The 15,648-nt window shown below is 41.2% G+C and overlaps 3 protein-coding genes across 5 annotated transcripts in view; 1 reads left to right on the top strand and 2 right to left on the bottom strand.

The window, feature by feature from the left end:
* Nucleotides 1-2,791: 2,791 nt before the first annotated feature.
* Nucleotides 2,792-4,881, top strand: LOC126391618 (hairy/enhancer-of-split related with YRPW motif protein 1-like). Its single transcript, XM_050046497.1, has 5 exons — nucleotides 2,792-2,968; nucleotides 3,153-3,225; nucleotides 3,330-3,413; nucleotides 3,525-3,606; nucleotides 3,728-4,881. The coding sequence occupies exons 1-5, from the start codon at nucleotides 2,883-2,885 to the stop codon at nucleotides 4,339-4,341; spliced, it is 939 nt and encodes a 312-aa protein (XP_049902454.1). The 5' UTR covers nucleotides 2,792-2,882; the 3' UTR covers nucleotides 4,342-4,881.
* Nucleotides 4,882-7,052: 2,171 nt separating this feature from the next.
* stmn2a (stathmin 2a) lies at nucleotides 7,053-12,434 on the bottom strand. Its single transcript, XM_050047658.1, has 5 exons — nucleotides 12,274-12,434; nucleotides 10,489-10,587; nucleotides 10,150-10,322; nucleotides 9,839-10,030; nucleotides 7,053-8,468 (listed from the first exon to the last, which is right to left on the bottom strand). Exons 1-5 carry the CDS (start codon nucleotides 12,290-12,292, stop codon nucleotides 8,397-8,399), a joined length of 555 nt encoding a protein of 184 aa, XP_049903615.1. The 5' UTR covers nucleotides 12,293-12,434; the 3' UTR covers nucleotides 7,053-8,396.
* A 1,320-nt stretch (nucleotides 12,435-13,754) lies between these two features.
* Nucleotides 13,755-15,648, bottom strand: part of upp1 (uridine phosphorylase 1) — a 15,266-nt gene continuing 13,372 nt past the window's right edge. For 2 of the 3 annotated variants that reach the window (XM_050046976.1, XM_050046977.1), the window contains exons 6-8: nucleotides 15,428-15,637; nucleotides 15,045-15,191; nucleotides 13,755-14,921 (exon numbers count right to left, since the gene is read on the bottom strand). In XM_050046976.1, the coding sequence (XP_049902933.1) occupies nucleotides 14,770-14,921; nucleotides 15,045-15,191; nucleotides 15,428-15,637 (509 nt within the window). In that variant the 3' untranslated portion in view covers nucleotides 13,755-14,769. The remainder of the gene's footprint in view (nucleotides 14,922-15,044; nucleotides 15,192-15,427; nucleotides 15,638-15,648) is intronic. The other variant, XM_050046975.1, reaches the window with a different exon arrangement.

The raw sequence follows: 15,648 nt of genomic DNA, 5'->3' as shown, positions 1-15,648 counted from the left end.
TGTTTGCAGGGACTGGGGAGGAGGTGGGGGTGGAGGGGTGGAGGGGTGGAGGGGTGGGTTTCCTAGGAGAGCCTGGCAACGCTAACTGACTAATGTTGGGCCTCCCGGCTGATCAATGCTGTTTTGGAACCACACAGCTGACAGCAGACAATGAACAACACACTCTGCTAATAGGCCGTGTGTCCTCCACAACACCAAAGAAGAAGAGGGCTCCTGCTATAATGGGGCCTGTTGCTCATGAACTGGGGTCTCAGCAGGGAGACCGGGGACCTGAGGCCAGGAGTCCATGGGCCAGTCTGAGCTGTCGGGCGGCAGACTCAGTACTCTCTATTGAAAGTATCGATTTTGCAGCTCCTGTAGACAAAAAGTGTTACCCGAAATAAAGACCGCAATTCCGATGAGCACCTCTTCTTGATCTGGCTAGTGCAGCCAGTAAATTTGGAAGTGAGTGAAAGAAAAACACAACTTAATTTTATTTTTTTATTTTTTAGACATAGCTGTTGGCAGGATGTGTAGGGATGAGGTAATGTTTTGAGGCTAATGTTGGCTATTTAAGATTAATAACTGTAATTTGAAGTTTGAGAAACAAAGTAAACATAAGCCTACACTATACAGAGCTATTTTGTTTAAGAAAGCTAAGGCTATTAACAGTCCCTTGTTATGTTATGTCTTCATAATCATAAGCCAACAGCAAGATATAGCTTCACAGCAAGGTCAAAACAAAATGTTACACTATTAGCCAGTTAGCTAGCTTTGTTTTAGCCTCCAATGTAAATTCATATATTACTGTAAAACCACATCTCGCACTGTATTTCAAAAATGATGGACCAAAGTTGACTCATGTATTGCCTGTGCTCTATTACTGTAGGCCTACCTTTTAACATTTTTTGTTCTTCAGTCAATTCTTTCCTTTTTCTTTTTGCTGATCCTGCCCCAGTATCATCCATAACCATAAAGTATAACATCAAAAATCAAATTCTCTAAAACAAAATCTCCTCCTGCGTCCTTTTAACAGGCTAACGTACTTATCTCTGCAACACTTTGTCTGGGAAAATGTAAACATGGGCTGTTCCAGTATGCCCGCTGTAAATCGTGTCATCTGAATTTACTTCTGATTCCCTGTCAGACGCAGGGACAGGCCTTAAGAATAACTACAAAATAGCCAGTCTTCTTGCTGATGCTCTCATTTGCAGCAGTGCCCCCACGAACAGAAATAATTGGAGGCCGATGTTGTTGTCTTTATGAGGCCATGGTGTTCATTTCTTTAAGGTAGGTTAAGCAGTAGAATGCAGTGGTATCTTCGGAAACTAGACAACCTAAGGCGTTTGTCAGTACCAGCCATTTTGACATAGCTTGTCGGGAAGGGGCCTAAGTAACGCTTCAAAGTTAGGTTAAATTTTTGTGAGGAAAATTTTCAGAGGGATCCGTTGAACTTAAAGATATCTGAATGGAAACGGGTTCCACGGGTACCAACAAGTCTCTGTAAACTTCAGAAGGCCTGTTCCTCGTCAGTGTTTTGTTTCGTAGGCTCAACTTCAAATTTAAGCTGTATTTTTGTCTTTTTAAGGAAAAGGGCAAACAGCCTATTTAAAGAACAGGGAATCGCCTATCATGAACAGATACATAACATTAAAACAGGATTGTTGTCGAACTCAAAATATTAACTGTACCTGTACTGGTCTATGCCAGGGGTCGGCAACCTTTACTACTAGAAGAGCCATTATTAGCCAAAATATGAAAAAAGTATATGTCTGAGGCGGCAAAAATTTGAATAAAGGTAACAGCCTATTAAGTCTAAATTAGCCCATCAACATTATAAATAGGTCTAAATGAGCATTCATTAATATGATTTACCACAAGGTAGCTTATTTATTACTTTAACTTTGCAGCGTTGGTGGTGAAAGCAAATGAATCTGTTCATACATTATTAAATCCTCTATTTTCCTCCAAGACTATTCCTCTTTTGGATTCGGAATCCATAGCTAGCCTTGCCAGAGAGACTCCAGGTTAGCCACCGCTACTGAGGTTCAGCAAAATTTAGAGGAAAAAGCTCCAGGTTTTAGATGTATGACACATATTTTAGTTGATGAAACGTTAAAACATTTTTTAATTTGATGTATAGGCTACACATTTTTACAGTTATAGAATGAAATAATCACTTTATGCTAACAACAATGAATGAAAATCTGAATGTTAGAAAATAACCAACTCATTTCCAGATAATTTTATGTCAAAGCCACAGGGAGCCACTGAAGAGGGTCTAAAGAGCTGCATGCGGCTCTGGAGCCACAGGTTGCCTATCCTTGGTCTATGCACATCAGATAATTAGTAATATTAACTGTAAAGCGTATCATTAACTCCCCATATTGACGTAGTTTTCAGCTACCACAACAGCCTAAGTGAATTCCTGAAATTCAGTTACGGCTTTTGGTTTTGGTGTGCCACCCTAAGATTTTCAGTGGCCTTATCTGGCAGCCCTTATGGAAAATATCTGGGGACACCACTGCTCATTTGCCTTTAATGTAATATACATAAATATATATTTAATATAATGCTTTATGTTGATTGAAATCATTGCAGAAATGAGTTTCAGCACCTCTATTAGCTTTCCTCTGAGACTTTGGGTTTGTTAATGGATTTAGATTTATTTATATATTTGTGTGTCATTCAAATACCAGCTCGGTTTTAACAGGCTCGAGTCATTTCAAGCCCCGCCCACATCATCACGCAGACCCCGCCTCCCTCTGCGCGGTGTGAAAATGATCAGGGCAGAGAGAGGCACGTCTGACGTTTAAACTGTTGCACAGACTCTGTGCTGTCAGTGCACCACCGGAGCTGTGTCTGAGAGGAGGACTTTTCATCACTGTAGCTTTGGAAGCAAAATGAAGCGCAGCCACAATTACAGCTCATCAGACAGCGACCTGGACGATAATGTTGAGGTGGAGAAGGATAGCTGCGACGAAAATGGGTATGTTAACTTTTTAAAATAATTATTATGTCATGTTTAATGGGTGACTTGTATGTTTCATTTCACTAGGTGCAACATTTCAACTTTATTGCATGTGTATTTTAATTTGATGTTTTGCCTTGGTCGATAAACCTCATATTTTTTGTTTCAATGAAAATAAATGTATTGCTGTTTCATCTTTCAGTCAGCTTGATTCCCACGGCTCGATGTCACCCTCCACAACCACCCAAGTTCAAGCCAGAAAAAGGCGCAGAGGGGTAAGTGAACTCATCATCTCTGGTGCCAAGTTGCGTTTGATAGATCCCACTGTTTCCCTCCCACCTGTGACCTAAATTACACTCTTTATTTTACCAATTTACAGATTATTGAGAAACGGAGACGTGACCGGATCAATAATAGTTTGTCAGAGTTGAGAAGATTGGTGCCAAGTGCTTTTGAGAAACAGGTAATTTGGTCACTTTTCCTTATAGGCAAGCACATATTTTTCCTTAAATGTTTTTTCTATTTGGGAACTATTTAGAAGTATCTTTAAATAATTTCTTATTTTTTTTTACAGGGATCAGCTAAATTGGAAAAAGCTGAAATTTTGCAAATGACTGTGGACCATTTGAAGATGCTCCATGCATCTGGAGGCAAAGGTAACATAACTCTTTTTGGCTTTTGATAACTAATAAATGAGTTCATGTTGTAATTCCCTAATTTAAAAGATAATTATACTCTTGATCATCTGTCTGACCCCTCTGCTTCCTCTCCTGACAGGTTATTTTGAGGCCCACGCTCTTGCTAAGGATTACCGCAGCCTGGGCTTCAGGGAGTGCCTGGCAGAGACAGCTCGCTACCTGAGCATCATAGAGGGTCGGGACGGTACAGACCCCCTTCGTATACGTTTGGTGTCCCACCTCAGCAACTACGCGTCTCAGAGGGAGGTGCACACTGGACTGGAACACTTAGCCTGGGGCTCTGCCTACGGAACTGCCCCTGCCCATCTCCCCCACCCCCTCCTCCTACAACACCCCCAGGGCAGGACTCCTGCATCCAGAAGCAACAGTAGCCCACCCTCCTCCTCCTCTTCCTCTGCTTCCTCTACATCTTCTTCCCCCTCCGCTGAGGCATCTGGGACGTCCAGACTCGGTGTAATGCCCCCCACAGAGACCCTCAGGGTGCCTCCAAACGGTTCGCTGCCCCTCAGTCTGTCTGTGCCAACCTCCAAGCTTTCGCCACCAGTCCTTTCATCCCTCTCCTCGCTGTCGGCCTTCCCCCTCTCCTTCGGTGCTTTCCCTCTGGTGTCCCCGGCGGCCCTCAGCACAGTGAGCCCCTCCTCCACCCTGTCAAAGCCTTACAGGCCGTGGGGCACGGAGATTGGGGCCTTCTGAAGCTAACAACTGGACTGAAGGCAACAGCTGAGCTGTGCCCACCACCACAGACTGGGCAGCACAATCTGCCTCTGTTTTTATAACAATAAAACACAGGGGAACAAAGCAAACTGATTTTATTTTATTAAAGATAAATGGGAGTGTGTCATTTCTCTAAAGAAAGGGTTTCTAAATGATTTTATGTTATTCATTGACTAATTTAGTTAACATGCACTGTCTCCAGGCTGAGGACTGATATGATGATGCGACATATGGGCCATAAATAGATTTACTGCAAGCACAAATGTAGAGGTTATATTTTGTACACAACATACTGAAACTTCTACATTTGTCGAGCATGGACGTCTGTATTTAACATAATGTAGAGTTACTTAAATCAGTCTGCTTCTTTAGTGGTATGAGAACTCATGGAAATGAATATGCATATTATATGTGCCATTGTTGGTAAACTAACCACTTGAGAATTGGAAAATTGCATTCTTGTATCTATTTGTAATATTTTTGTACCAATAAATTGAGTTAAAAGTATAAAACATGGATTTAAATCAAAGTCTTTGTTTCTGTTGCATTTGCTCCTTTAACTCTGCAGAATGTTTTGTTGTCATTATATATAATCAGCAGCTATTTTCTACAGTCATGCCACATTTATACCAGCAGCCTAACTGCCCTCCAAGTGATTAATACCTTTTCTTCCCAGATGACATATAATCTGCAGGTGTATTTTTGTTACAGTCCCATAGAAGTTAATCATGAGATAATAAGGTCCCGGTTATTGACTGAAAGGCAATGCCTTCACTGTGTGCCAGGTAAGTAACCAAATCTGAGAGCATTGTTGCCCTTATGAATACCCAGGAAATCATTAAGAGCCAGAGGAAATCCTTTACAATGTTGCCCTGACCTCACCAGCCTGGGTTGGTCTGAAACGGAGACAATAGTGTGAACAGGATGGGGACACTGGAGGAAAGCGGTTAAAAAGTAACAACAATACACAAGACAGCTGGACCAATAAATCACTGTTCAGCTCCACGGTGTTGTTTCTGACAGATTTTTTTAGGGGTTCACACTTTTTATAATGACTTACTTTTATCCATCCATGCAGCAACTCAGGCTTCCAGGAGAGGCAGTCTTTGATTTGTTCCATGAGAGCTCAGCCCGCGTGCTATTAAAGAGGAACTACGCCTACTTGCAAAATCCATATATGTTTTTTTTGTGTCTAAGACAGTCCAAAAATATTAGTAAACATGACCAACTCTGCAAGATCCAGAAACTAGAGTGCAAAAACTCATATTTGTGATGTTATAGGGTGCAAAGTCTGGAGCTGCTCCATAGACAATGAATTGGGAAAGATGTGATGAATGACACTGAGAGCAGCCAGGGGAATGTTCTGACTATATGGGTACATTTTGTGTTTCAGAGCCAAGAGCACTATAATAGCATTACCATTCATTGTCTATGAAGCAGCTCCAGACTTTATACCCTATGACATCACAAATACTAGAATTCTTTACTTTTACTTACCGTTGAAATATCAGTCAGTTTAAAGCACGATACAGAAAGATGTTGGTGTTGATTGTCAGACATCCAGGTCATGGTAATCGTAAGTGCTAGCCCATATCATAGGCAACTGGAAGTTTCTTGAAGGTGTTTTACCTCTCATCTAAGAGGTTTCTTCAGCTCTCGGTTCTTTCGAATTCCCGTACCAGTCGAAAGGTATTTTTCCCAAATTGTTAAGCAAAATGTCGGTGAAGATTCTGAGTCATCCAGGCCATGGTATTCTAAGTGCTATATCATAGGCAACTGGACTTGCTTGAGTTTCTTGATGACATTATGGCTCTTGGATGAGAGGTGAAACATCTTCAAGAAACTCAAGCAAATCCAGTTCCCTATGATATAGCACTTAAGATCATGATACATAAAACTATTTGTATTTGATGCTCTGAGGGATGATGATTGACACAAAAATGAGGCTGTTTCAGATCAATTCCAGATCAGGATTCACATGAGAAGATGAAACTTAAATCATCTTTTTTATTGTAGAGTCAATCTGAGGTTTGCTTGTTCGTTTGTTTTTTGTTTTGTTTTTGTCATTATATGTCCTCGATGTTTGCATTCCGCTTTTTATGAACTTCTGCCCTACTTTTGGATCGGTGTGAGCTCCAGCTTTGCTTTTTTTAAAATCTGCCACTGCCACCTAGTGGACAAACTTTGTCCTACACATGTCTGGTGGATAATCATGGATTCATTTTAGATGTTTATTAGTCTAACCCTTGAAGAATAAGCCTGACTATATTTCAAATAATGCAACAAATTGAGAGCAAATTCAATTAATGTTTGTACTCTCTCTTGTAGCCAGAAACCAGAGAAGTAAGTCTCAGACTTGTGATGTCATGGTGTATAAAGTCTGGAGCAGCTCCATAGACAATGGATGGGAGACTGGTTTTATGGACCCATAAATACTCATAGTGTGACTGTTCCCCTGGGTGTGTCATCTATAGCATCTTTACCAGTTCATTGTCTGTGGAGCAGCTCCAGACTTTAACCCTATGACATCACAAATTTGAGTTTTAGCACTCTTGTTTTGGCATTTGTGAGAGAGTTGTTGATGTTTACAAATATTTTGGGACTGTAGGACTGACATGTATGCATTCTGAAAATGGGAGAACGCATTAGACTGAAACATGAATGAAAAATCAACTAGGGGACGACGGTGATTCTCAGGATGTGTAGATAACTGGTTCTTTTATTTGGCAGTTTACATTTTCCCTCCTCTTGTAGCACACAAAAGTATTAGATGGTGCATGCCATGTTCACAGAACCTCAAACCTTTATTCAGCAAAGCTTTCACAGAGAAATATATGAAGGGAGTAACACAAGCAGCAGAGGATGCAGGCAGATATCAGTGGTACTGTATATTAAAAAGAGACTAGTTCAGTGTGCTGAATGTAAAGCATCCTGCATCCGTTCTCCATCTAACCCCCTAAAGAGAGCAGAGGTTAGTGATGCCTTGTGGTAAATTCGCGTTCACACACACCCACACAGACATACGTTATGTTCACACTATCAATATCAAGGTGGGAGCAACGGCACATTCCACTGTCCAACACATAGTACCAGCATGGTGTCATAACATTCAAGAGCGTAATGCCCAAATACTGTGTATGTAACAGAGCTATTGATTTTGGCCAAAGATGGATTGATTGAGACATGGCGTTGTCAGGATAAGTGGGAATCTGTGAGTGTATAAACAGATGCTCCCGGTGGGCAAAGACATTCTCAATAACAATAAAGCACCTATCAAGTTCATTATCAAGCTCATGTCAGAGGAGGTGGACACTTTATGGATCTGTGGCGTACTGTTAGGTTCAAAGCGTGCGTGTCAAGAGAATGAGTGGGTGTGCGTGCGGAAGATACTGTTGGGATACGTCGATATCTCGAGGAGGAGCCTGCAGTGTAGGTACACCAACCGTCATTCTTCACAAAGACACAGAAACATCATCATCATCATCGTCATGACATCATCAGGAAACATTGCAAATGTCAGTCTACAGCCAACTCACAACACCAACAGCTTTCACAAGAAAATGGTTGTAGAGTCAAATTTCAAAAACTGAAACGTTAATCAATCACAAACCAAATGTTTGAAATTGTACAGTGCAGTACAGTACAGTCTTTGTATTGTACTTCACCTACCATCATAGATAGATAGATAGATAGATAGATAGATAGATAGATAGATAGATAGATAGATAGATAGATAGACTTTAAGAAAAAGTATTTACAAAATAAAAGCCATATTCCCACATTTTCTCTAAGGTCAACAAATCCATTCAACTCTCAAGATGGGTGTAAGTGATGTTTGTATCCACTGATAATACTGATAGAAGTGAGTACTGGTGGTGCGGCGTGTTGTGATGTGGTGCTGAGGTCCTCAAACCTCTCGGCCTCCAGGGTTGGGTGTCTGTTCTGAGGGGGGGGTGAGGGCGGGGTGAGGGAGGGGAGGCGGGGCTGGATGGAGGGATGTTGATGGACCATGGAAGTCAGGACTTGTGTGAGGCTCATGCTGTCAGCTCTTCCCTCAGCTCTTCCCTCAGCTCTTTGTTCTTGCGCACCACAGCTGCACGTCTCTCCTGAAAACACCCCAACAACAGAGAATGATAAGTCATCTGGGCCTCCTATCAGAGAGATCTAGATTTTGAAAACAGATGTTTATGTTTAGCTATTTAGATCAGCTAAGGCATTTCACTTTGAATCCAGATCCAGATGCAAACTTTTCAAGATGACCAAATCCAGATAACCGGTGCTCTATGCGACTACACATCACAATGTCGGCAGTCTGCCAACAAACACTCCACAGGTATCACGTATCGCCGCATGTGCCACAGAAGAGAACGAAACAGAGATCTTTGAGATAATAACTTCTATTATTTCGGGGATTATTTAATGGGGACAACATTCTTTTTCTTTTTTTTATTTTACTGTATAGAGAGGCTTAATATGTTGCCCAATGTCTATTTTATTTATTTAAAAAGACTGTTCAGAAAAATCAAGTGCCAAATATAAATAAATATAGGCCTATATATATTTGACTTATTTCAAAGTTAAACTACATTTTGTTTCTGAAATCCACCCTGAATCCACCCTTCTGCTGGGATCAGGATAATCCTGAATTTTTGGATCAAAGGTATCACAATCCTATTAGAAAGTTCTGAACAAAATGTGCTGAAGGTTTTACCCCAATGCATTACTCTATGTGATCTAATTTGATTTCAGAGTCCATTTTGTTTTTCGTTTGAAAAATCCATTTTCAAAATTTGATCTGATCCACTAGCCAAAATGCAATCAGATTACTTCTGAACAACTGGGCGCTGGTGGTGCCACGCCCAAACTTAATCATACTCAGTTTAAAGATGCAGTGGCGTCACCGAAAGGTGGCCAGGGGGGCCACCGCCACGGCCACCCTGACACTGTCTCTGGCTTCCCTCCTGGCCCCCATTTGGAAGTCACATATGCATAATATGAGAGGCAACAGTGTGGTGATTGTTTGTTTTTTAACTTGAAAAGGCTTGTAGCCAGTAACTGTTTTGTTGCTTACAATGAATGTACTCCTTCAGATTAGCTGTATATCTATCTTTTAAAGGAAAAGGACAACCATTTTATATGAAGAACAATGAATTGCTTAACACATTTATATCACATTAAAACAGGATTGTTGTGGAACTTAGAATTTTAACTCTACTGTCATTAGATCATTAGCAATATTTACTGTAACATTAGAAAACCAAGTAATATCAATATGCAGTTCTTTAAATCTCACACTGACATAGTTTTCAACTAGCTTAAATACTTAAACAGCATAATAGAATTCCTAAAATTCAATTATGGCTTTTGGTTTTGGTGTGTCACCTCAAGATTTTCCGTGACCCCATCTGGCCACCCCTAATTTCTGCGGGCACCACTGTGAAGTTGGAAACAAAGAAAATGTTTTGTCATTTCTCACCTTCTCCTGTAAACGCTCAATCATAGCTGCCAGATAGGCTTCACGGTTCTCCTTGATCTGCTCCATCTTCATCTGGAGCTTCTCCTCGGCCATCTTGCTGAAGTTGCTGTTCTCTTCCATGGCCTTTAGCAACACGTCCCTCTCGTGGTCTCGCTTTTCTGCCAAAGCCCTCAGCACCTGGGCCTCCTGATACTGAAAACGCGCGACAAAGAAATAATAGACTGATTAATTCTAAATTATTCAAAATCTAAAATGTGTTTTGTTTTCCATTATAAACACCTAAAGTCATTTCAAACAGGTGAAATACTCACCCTCCTCCGGTCCTCAGCAGCCTCCAGTTTCTTCTCAATGTCCTCTAAGGAGATGTCCCTCTTAGGGGGCGAGGGGAGGTTGTGGGCTACATCTGACACCGGAGATGGCGTCTTGAGGATCACCTCAAAGGCCTGGCCAGAGGCTCGCTTGTTTATGGGTTTCACCTCCATGTCTGTAAATCACACAATTATGTTCATGACACCAGCAAAATCGATGTCCAATAACACGATAAATCACTCTGACAATATGTCATTATTATGAACGTCTGTATTTACAGGGCAGATAAAGCATCCATCTGTTTGATCCAAAAGAAAATCAATGTTCAGGTTGATCCATACCTTCAAACTCACACATGAGCTTGTTGTTGCGTGGCTCGTTGTAGAAGCAGGAGCAGATGAGGGAGAGGACGGACAGCTCCTTCATCTTCTCTTTGTATGCTGTGGGAATATAAACACACCATGCTGTGAAGTCTCTCCCATGAAAACAGTGAAACAGATCTCATAAGGTTTCCTCACCATCATATATCACCAATTTGGAAATATACTTGAGATATTATTAAGATATCACAAGAACAGAAAGGGAAATTTCCTCAATAAAACAATTAGCATTAGATGACCAGTGCGCCTAAATGTACCCAAAAGCCCTATTTGATTGGATGAAAGTATTCTCTAAGTATTTGTGACTCATTTCAATCAAGAAATCAGAGTGCCTTTTCATAAGATAAGATCTGGTCAAGTTTTTCAATTTCCTGTTGACCCCTCAGCTGTTTGCCCTGTGGCATGATCACAATAATACGCAGCATCTGTCTACATTATTGAGTGCTGCTGTCATAGCTGTCAAACACAGCTGATAAATGATTTTGACTTTTTTTTTAATAGATCTGGGGTAAGATGTGCTTTCATCACTGTCTAACTGACTATTTTTAATCTCATCTGCAAATTCTGTCCCTTTCTCCATCCTCTCTCTGCTCATGTATTTGTCAAAGTGCCCACCTGGCTGTCCAGAGAGGACTACAGATTGTCAGTGCTGCTAAGCCTTCTGCTGCAAAGGCCAGTGTGAGAAGCGGCCCCTTGCTGCAGGGCTGGCCTGCCTCCCACCCTGCCATGCACCTGTCTCCTCCACTGCCGCTCTGCCACCACGCACGCCACAATAAAGCAAGTGCACATCCTGCTGTATTTTATGATCTAATTTGCTTATATTGAAGCACCACTAATGTTTTAGATACATACACAGAGGCTGAACAGCACCATGAAAACAAATATGCTAAATGCCTGGCCTACAACAATAACTGTCCATCAGAGGAGATGACTAATGCAGGCCACAGTCTTATCTCTACAATTCAGTGTGCTTACTCCTACCACTAATTTATATTTGCTCATATGCCAATGGGGTATTTTTACAGAATAAATGGCAGCACATCTGTCACAGCTGGTGATGCATCCCAGGCAAGACATAAGGGGAGCTATAGGCACGAAGAAAAGGAGCAATCCCAAATAAATGATCGCGTTTATGAGACGTTTAAGGTACACAATCACGTTTTAAATTAATCAGATTCGGCTATGCAGGTGTAATAATAGCAAAGTAATGTAAAAGTCAGACGGATGAAGCCCTCTCTGCTTTGCTGTCGGTTAAATGGTCGGCAGCACAGCATCTTGGGTGGGGTCCGTCTGCATTATGCTGCATGTTGGGGCCGCTGTGCCATGAACCGCAGGTGCGGCGTTGTAAATAAAGCTGTCGGGGGCCAATCCGTGATATCTAATTATAATCTGTCACACAATATATGATCAAAGCAAATGAGGACTAACACATTAACGCAGATGAGGATAATGAAGGAGACATTTCAGTAACCTAATGACGGAGGATGCTCAGATTCTTTTTACCAGGCTCCTGTGCGGAGACAATAGACTCACAGCCGACTGAGAAATATAAAGATAAGTGATCATTGTTGCGGTCATTACAAAAAAGAGAAAATTCCTAAGAGGAGCCATTACAGAAGCACGACTACCTAGACAATACCGGGCCGACATGAGCTCTACACAGAACAGGTCTGACACAGGTCCATCAATCCATCCACACATCCATCCACGCACCCTTTTAAACATGATCAGTCTCAACACGCTTACCGCTTGCTGTTTTGGCCATGGCTGATGTATTTGTCCTCAGAGGATGCTGTAGCTCTGTTCAGGTGAACGGTGATGCTGCTTAAGGCACTGAGTCAGCGAATAGTCCGGGGTAGGATCGGATGGCAAACAGGAGGTGGGCACGCACGGGAGCGCGCAGGCAGACCCTCCTCTTGTCCTCTGACGCGCCAGAGCGGCTTTTTCAGCATCCTATGTGACCATATAGCCTACTTAAAGCTGGCGATTCAAGCGCAGACACACAGGGAAGTCGATAATTATGTTCTCCAGACCGGACACTTAAAGACTTGTGTTTCACAGGATGCACATATATGAGAGAAGCTGATCCAGCACTGCAGCAAACATGTTTATGCCACTTAAAAAAACAAAGGATCATCTTATCTTGCAATTTGTGATCAAATGCGGACTCATTTTCAGAGCCAGTGTGTGGTGAATTGTGACTATTTCGCCTACTTGATATTAGAAATGAGGCTTGCTGTTAGTCAGACCGTCCAATTTAAACTTTGACGTCATCTTACGTCAGTGTTGGCCTGCAAAGACTAAAAGAGTAGGGTTATAACTTTGACTAATATCTTCCAAAATAACCGGTGTATCAAAATAGATATTTGTAAGAATTCAAGTTGAACACAGTAACTGAAGTTCTTTACAGCCGTGTTGTTTACTGTTATTAAAGTATCCAAAGCAAAATTACTCAAGAGGTACACAGGCTGATCTAAAGACTAGGTGTGGGACTCACCAGAGGATCTATGATACGATATTATCACGATACTTAAGTCACACTATATTATCGTGATTTTAAATATGTTGCAAAATGTTTAGTATTGCCCTGTGATAGTCTAGCACCTGTCCAGGGTGTACCCCGCCTCTCGCCCAGTGTCAGCTGGGATAGGCTCCAGCCCCACTGCGGTCCCTAACAGCGTATAAGCGGTTATGAAATATGAATGAGTGATTGAATCAATGTTCAGTATTGCACTAAAATATGTTGCGATATATTGCGATAAATTACCTTTCTTCAACTGTAAATTATGTGGCCTGAATAAGCAATTGATTGTATTATTTTAGTTGGCTACCCAAAGTTTAATTTGTATTTGTAATATTCATAAATTGTGTAATTTAAAAAATCAATACGATATTGCCATACAAAAATATCTCGATACTATACTGTATCGATTTTTCCCCCACCTCTACTAAAGACAGGCAGATGTTCTCGAGCAGGCATAAGTTTAAAGCAAAGTATGATATCTGTGTTTATCAGCCACACTCATACCTCAAAAGGGATCCTCCCCAAGACTTTCCTGTTATTTTTAGAGTGGTCTGCAGTGGTCAGGATGTTGCTCATACTGCAACAAACCTCCTGCTTCACACATAGCGCTTCTTGCACTGAGAAATAGCTGTAGGATGTGAACCTGTGCCACTCTGATGAGCCAGAACACAAAACAAACAACTTCACACTGCATGAGGATTTAGTGGTTTTAATACATTCAGTCTATTTCACCCTTTTACCCTTAAACTTAGTGACATTTTGTTGTTTTGTTGTTTTTAGGTTCTGAATGAAACTTGTAGAAACATTAGAGAGGCCTAATTGTAAGAAAAACAATGCAACATAAATACTGCATAAAACACACTCCAGATGATATTTATGTTTTTAATACCATACGCCATTCATCATCACCAGTTTCCATGAAATATTTCTAGACAATGAGATGATTTTGTTACAGCACCGTTGTAAACATAGACTCCCTAAAAGTCATCAAGTTCAGGTTTTATTGAAAAGAAACTTCACATGTTGTAAAAAACAAAGGCAGCCTTAAACATGACGTATTTCCTTTAGGTTTTGGCCTCTTGTCCACATGCAAACAGTTTTAGGTCACTAAAAGAGAGATTTATTAAAACGCCTTATATGATGTAATGATGTAGGTAATCTCCTCTGTAATCTCCAAACATTTTTTTGTGAGCATTGCTTGGTCCAAAGACTACCTCACACTTAAACTATTGCTGTACCACTTCCCTGACGAACAGAGGTGTCTGCTCCACCTTATATTACTCGGTTGGCCTCAACATTTGAGGTTTAAAGCCCATCAGAAATTGTGGTTTTGAATCAGGCCTGGTCAAACCAGCAAATGATGGGACACTTTTCAGGGTGGGATTGTCGTCAGTTAGGAATGAAAGACAGACATTTGCATGTCCAGAGCATCACTTGTGTCTTCAAGTGAGCTCCTCCATCCTTATATCAAGGGAAATAAACTGTGATAAGATCTCTAAGACCTAAGTTAAATACAAAAGTGAAATAGTCCAGGCGGGTTTATAAGGACAGTGTCAAAGAATAAAAGTCATTGCAATATTTCAAATTTTAATCTAGAGGTATTAAAGGTATGGCTATTTGTGAGCAGGAAAGAATGTTTAAAAAATGTTTAAAGCTGAGTTATTGCATAGCACCATGTTTTCAGGAGAGGATACCCAGAATTTTATGTGTGCTTGCACTTAGCTACATACTGCTTTGGCCTTCAGCTGCTTCTTGATGTAGTGAGCAACCAGAATCTGAGGATGTTTTTGGTAACCGCTAAGAACTTCATGAGAGCTGCTGAGCTGATCCCCCTTCAGCCGATCCAGTAATGCCACACAAACCACAGCCGCTTTACAAAGAAACAAAGAAACATTCTCTCGTTAAAGAAACTCAACGAGGTGTGAGGACAACTTGAAGTGTTTCGACACACTGAAGTCAACTATAATATAATGCTGGTGTTATATTTTCTTACCTCGTAGACCGCTCAGCTTGCACATAGCAGCAAAAACTGAAGACTCAATTTCAATATTGCAGATTCCTGCTTCACTGGCTTTTTTGAGGTAGTCCTTTTTGTCCTCCTCAGTGTAGGAGCAGAAAGCTCCATCCAAACGAGCTTGTCCTGAGTGATTGATCAGACAGAGCAGAAAGACAGAAGAAATGGTTAAAGATGAACATTACAACTGAGGTACTGTGCATAGTAGGCACATTGNCCAAACGAGCTTGTCCTGAGTGATTGATCAGACAGAGCAGAAAGACAGAAAAAAGATGAACATTATAACTTAAGTACTTATATGTACAAGTACATACATGTGGGTGAAAAATATGATGAACACATCCATGCATCAGAAGTCATACCTTCATAGAAATCCAGTGTACACATGGTGTTGCCAATCACCGTCTCAAACTGGTTCAGTTCCTTGCCACACTGCAGCAGCTCCTCAGCCAAGCTTTGGTCCAGATCAGTATCATGCACCACTGTCTTTCCCAGGATCACCTGCTCAAACTTGGGCTGGAAGGTGGCATCCATGGACTGCTTGGTGACGACAACTGTGCCAGGCTCAAGCCCTGGAAACCAA

Source organism: Epinephelus moara, chromosome 6 (genome assembly GCF_006386435.1).
Source record: "Epinephelus moara isolate mb chromosome 6, YSFRI_EMoa_1.0, whole genome shotgun sequence".
In the NCBI taxonomy this organism is placed as follows: domain Eukaryota; kingdom Metazoa; phylum Chordata; class Actinopteri; order Perciformes; family Serranidae; genus Epinephelus; species Epinephelus moara.
The sequence above is the reverse complement of the archived record's forward strand: the minus strand, read 5'-3'. Positions and strand labels throughout refer to the sequence as shown.

Coding starts and splice junctions, on each gene's coding strand:
- LOC126391618 (XM_050046497.1), top strand. CDS start 2,883: ATGAAGCGCAGCCACAATTACAGCTCATCAGACAGCGACCTGGACGAT. Junction 3,226..3,329: donor CCAGAAAAAGGCGCAGAGGG/GTAAGTGAACTC, acceptor ACCAATTTACAG/ATTATTGAGAAACGGAGACG. Junction 3,414..3,524: donor CAAGTGCTTTTGAGAAACAG/GTAATTTGGTCA, acceptor TTTTTTTTACAG/GGATCAGCTAAATTGGAAAA.
- stmn2a (XM_050047658.1), bottom strand. Junction 10,031..10,149: donor CTGCTGAGGACCGGAGGAGG/GTGAGTATTTCA, acceptor GCGCGTTTTCAG/TATCAGGAGGCCCAGGTGCT. Junction 8,469..9,838: donor TTGAGCGTTTACAGGAGAAG/GTGAGAAATGAC, acceptor GGGTGTTTTCAG/GAGAGACGTGCAGCTGTGGT.